Source organism: Chrysochloris asiatica, unplaced genomic scaffold (genome assembly GCF_000296735.1).
Source record: "Chrysochloris asiatica unplaced genomic scaffold, ChrAsi1.0 scaffold00326, whole genome shotgun sequence".
Classification (NCBI taxonomy): Eukaryota; Metazoa; Chordata; class Mammalia; order Afrosoricida; family Chrysochloridae; genus Chrysochloris; species Chrysochloris asiatica.
The window spans coordinates 1,374,517-1,379,060 of NW_006408844.1; the positions used below are offsets into that span (position 1 = coordinate 1,374,517).

A 4,544-nucleotide genomic window follows, 5' to 3' on the forward strand; every position below is an offset into this window, starting at 1 on the left:
GAAACGACTCATAGCGACCCTGTACAGGGTTTCCGAGGGTGTAAATCTTTACGGGAGTAGAAAGCCTCATCTTTCTCCCGCGGAGCAGCTGATAGTTTCGAACTGCTGACCTTGCGATTCACAGCCCGAATCGTAACCACTACGCAAAATTTAGAAATTAAAATAATGGAGAAAGATATACTATAAAAATAATGACCCAAAGAAAAACTATACTAATTAAAGGTTACATACAATTTAATGTAAAAAGTAGATAAAAGGATTCATAATACAAGTAATAAGATGTCAATTAAATAAAAAAAAAATTAAACGGTCCTAAACATCTAACAAAAGTTTCAAATTATGTAATAAAAGGATCACAGTTGGAGATTGTAACACATCTTGTTCAGTAATAGAATGAACAGACAAAACATCAGCAAAGATAAACAATTTATATACCTGACCCAATTGACATGCATAGAATACAACACTTCAATACTATACAATACTCTTTTTTTTTTTTTTTTACCAAAAATGCACATGAATTATTTATCAAAATAGTCCTTAAGCTGGGTATTAAAGCAAATTCTAAAAATCTGAAAGAATGAAAATCACACAAAATATGTTATATCATCAGAGTGAAAACAAACTAAAAATGAAAAGCAGGTAGGTAACAGAAATCTGCACATGTTAAGAAATGAATACAATACAATAAATGATCCATGGATTAAGGAGGAAATCACAGTGAGAATCTGAAAAACGTTTTAAAATACATGATAATAAGAGGATGACATAGGAAAACTTGTGAGTGAGCTAAAGCTATACTTACAAGGAAATTTATAGAATGATGAAGAGTAAGAGTTGACATTCAATACTTTTATTTTAAGAAGTTAGAAAAAGGTCAGTGAATCTAACCTTTGAAAGCAGGAAAACGTAAGGATGAGAAATGCTAGTTATTCTACATTGAAAAAATTCCTGAGAAACTTCTCATACTCCTAACAAGTGTTGACAAGGAAAGACAAAGAAACTATCAGGCAATTAAGGAGACATGACAAGTAAATGCAGTAAGGTATCCTAGATTGGATCTTGGAGCAGAAAAAAGGACATTAGTTGAGAAAATTAGAGAAAAGTTAAAAAAAAATGGCTCGAGTTATAGAAACATATAATTTATATCCAACTCACTTTAAGAAAGTAAAATAAAAATATTGTTTTTTAAAGACTCCTCAGTGATGTTTAAGATTTCTCAAAGACAAATATTTCTGTTTATTTTAAATTTGGGGGAATTGTTTGTTTGTTTTTTCCCTCTTGATTTCTTTTCATTTTATTGTGGTGTTACAGAATAATACAGTAGACCACAAGGTTGGCGGTTCAAACCCACCAGCCGCTCCTCAGAAACCCTATACAAGGTCGCTATGAGTTGGAACTGACTTGATGGCACTTAACAACAAGAAGCTCTGGTAGCATAGTGGGTACAAATCGGGCTGCTAACTTCAAGGTCGGCAGTTTGAAACTACCAGTTGTTCCGGGGGAGCAAGATGAGGCTTTCTGCTCCTGTACAGATTTGCAGCCTCGGAAACCCTGTGCAGGGTCACTGTGAGTTGGAACCGACTCCATGGTACTTAACAACAACTTAACAACAAAAGTCAGAATGTACATTCCAATTAATCTTGCTTCCATGCCTGTCTCCTCTGTCTCCTTTCTTCCTGTCCCTTAGAGTTAGCCATCTTTATTAATTTGTATATTTAATCCTTCTATATTTTTCTCTGAAGTTTTAAACAAATTCCCTCTTTTATAAAAACAATGTTCTGCAGCTTGCTTTTTCTCAACATATTCTTAATAGCCTATCCTAGAGATAATGCCACAAGCTGTCTTCATTCTCTTTCTATAGCTGCATTGTAAGTTTTTATAGTTTATTCAACCAGCTCCCGGATTGGTGGGTGAATACACTAATCATTGTCAGTGTATCTTTGGGATAGACTCTTGAAAGTGAAATTATGGGTCAAAGGGTAAATGCATATACTTTTGGTAAAAAAGGCAAAGTGTTGAATCATTTTGCATTCTCACAAGCAGGTTATGAGAGTTCTATTTTCCCATATACATGTTGTCAAGCTATTGAATTTTTGCCAATCTGATTAGATAAGAAATGGCACTTCATTCAGTGTAGTGTTAATTTGCATTTCTATATGGTAGACAAAGTAACTTCTCACTTCTAAAAACTGCATTTGTCTTTCTTTCTTTTTGAAATCTGTTCACATGTTTTGCTTATTTTTGTGTTGGGGTTAGTCTTTTTCTTCTAAATTATTATGAGCTGTTTTTATAGATTAAATTTTTGCTTTTTCCTTGAGATGTAAATTTTAATTTGTGTTTTAACTTGGCTTCTAAATGTTTTTTGACAGGCAGATTAAAAAAAATTGGTAAAGATTTATGGTATCATTAAATGGTAAATTTTTATATAACAACACACTATTTCATTAACATTATTTCATTGCACCAGTGAGAAACCATGAACCAAAGAATGGGAACAAGTGTTATAGTTATCTGCCTAAATGAATTTTTGTTTAATGCTTCTGTATTAATTGATGAAGTCCTGGTGTAACACTGTAGGACAAGCACTGGACTATTAATCATAGGTTGATGATTCAAACCCACCAACTGCTCCATGGAAACCTTGTACAGAGTTGCTATGAATTAGCGTTCCATGGCACTTAACATCAACAACAACATATTAATGAATGGATCCCTGGTGGTGTAGTGGGTTATGTATTGGACTGTTAACTGTATGTTGGCGATCAAATCCATCAGCTCTTCCACATGAGGTTTTCTGCTCCTGTAAATATTTATAGCCTCGGAAACCTTATACTAGGTTGCTATGAGTTGAAACCAACTTGCCAGTACACAACAACATATTACTTTATTAATTCAAAAATGTCACTGAGTTCTTACTCTGCTAGGCACTTTAATTGCTGACATAGGTGTGTACTTAGCAACAACTAAAAATCAAGAGCTCCTATCCCACCTTGAGTCTTAAGACAAACAATTTTGGTGATGGCTGCTTTGACATCCTTGTTCCTCAGGGTGTAGATGAGGGGGTTGAGGATAGGGGTGAGAATAGCATATGCTACATTGCCCATGATATGGAAGTCACGGGGCAGCTCAGCCCTGTAGGATACGTAGGCTATAGCAATGGATGAGTAGTATGTGCCAACCACCAGGAGGTGGGAGCTGCAGGTGGAGAAGGCTTTCGAACGTCCTTCTCGGGAGTTGATGCGAAGTACTGAGGCCAAGATGCAGGCATAGGAGAGAAGTACCAGGAGAAGAGGTAAGAAGGATACCACCATGGCAATGCAGAAGCCCATGAGGGTCTGGGGGGCAGTGTCAGAGCACGAGGCCTGGACCAGTGCAAGATGATCACAGAAGCAGTGGTAGATGCGGGCAATGTTGTTATATGCCATCTGGGAAGTTTTCACTACTGCTGTGATGGGCAGGAGGAGGGCAATGATCCAGGCACTGGCTGCCAGCGCAGCATTGGTCTGTGGGGTCATATGGACAGGGTAGTGCAGTGGGCGGCAGATAGCCACATAGCGGTCATAGGCCATGACCACCAGGATGAAGGCTTCGGAACATGTAAAGCTTTGGAAAAGGTACATCTGCAATAAACAGGAAGGAAAGCTGAGGAAGTGGTCCCCAAGCAGAAATAAGGACAGCATCTTTGGAACAGTGGTTGTGGTGAAAAGGATGTCCAGGGTAGAAAGGTTGATCAAGAAGAAATACATGGGCTTGTGGAGACTGGGCTCTGCTGCCACAGCCACAAGGATCAGGAAATTGCCTACAAGGATGAGAAGGTAGAAGAGGAGGAAAAGAAAAAATACAGGGAGGAAGAAGGACTCTGGCAAAGAGGGAATACCCACCAGGTAGAAGACTGGTGAGGTATCCCCTGATCCATTACAGGTTGTGGCCTCCATAATGAGACTGAGCTCGATTTCTGGGAGACAGATAGCTGGGATATCTGGGCACTAGGAGCAACTGGAAACCAAGGATTTTTGAATGAGAATTCAGTAACATTCACTGTATATAGTTATTATTAGCATAATTATTTACAGTCAACTCTAGAGAACTGGTGATGAGCTGTGGCACTGACATCAATCATGTGAATCCAAAGTTTCTATTTTTCTTCCCTTGTCAAATGTTAACTGGCCACCTACCAAATGGAAGACATTATTCTATGTTCATGGGACACTGATGAAGAAGGCAGGTCAAATATTCTATTTTCATTGAGATTGTGTATGGGAAAACTAGAGTTTAAAAACTTTATTTATTATTAAATTATGATTGTAAGAAGTGTGTTGGAAAGATTTCTGCTGATCTTCATCTTAGTTCCCACAATCCTGCATGAGAATATCAGATTTCTTAAATCTAGTCCTTAAGCAATTTTACCCTCACTCAAAGTGTCTCCATTTTGTTTTGGAAGGACGGCTTTCTTCAAGATTTGTAGCATGGTCATGCACACATGATTCCTAAAAAATTTTTTTTTTCTATCTTTTATGCCTGGAGTCGCTGTGGTTCTTCTA

General features: G+C 37.5%; 1 protein-coding gene across 1 annotated transcript; it reads right to left on the reverse strand.

Moving 5' to 3' along the window:
- Positions 1-2,966: 2,966 nt before the first annotated feature.
- Positions 2,967-3,938, reverse strand: LOC102833231 (olfactory receptor 2AT4-like). The gene has a single exon (XM_006875434.1). The coding sequence runs from the start codon at positions 3,936-3,938 to the stop codon at positions 2,967-2,969; it is 972 nt and encodes a 323-aa protein (XP_006875496.1).
- Between the last annotated feature and the right edge of the window lie 606 nt (positions 3,939-4,544).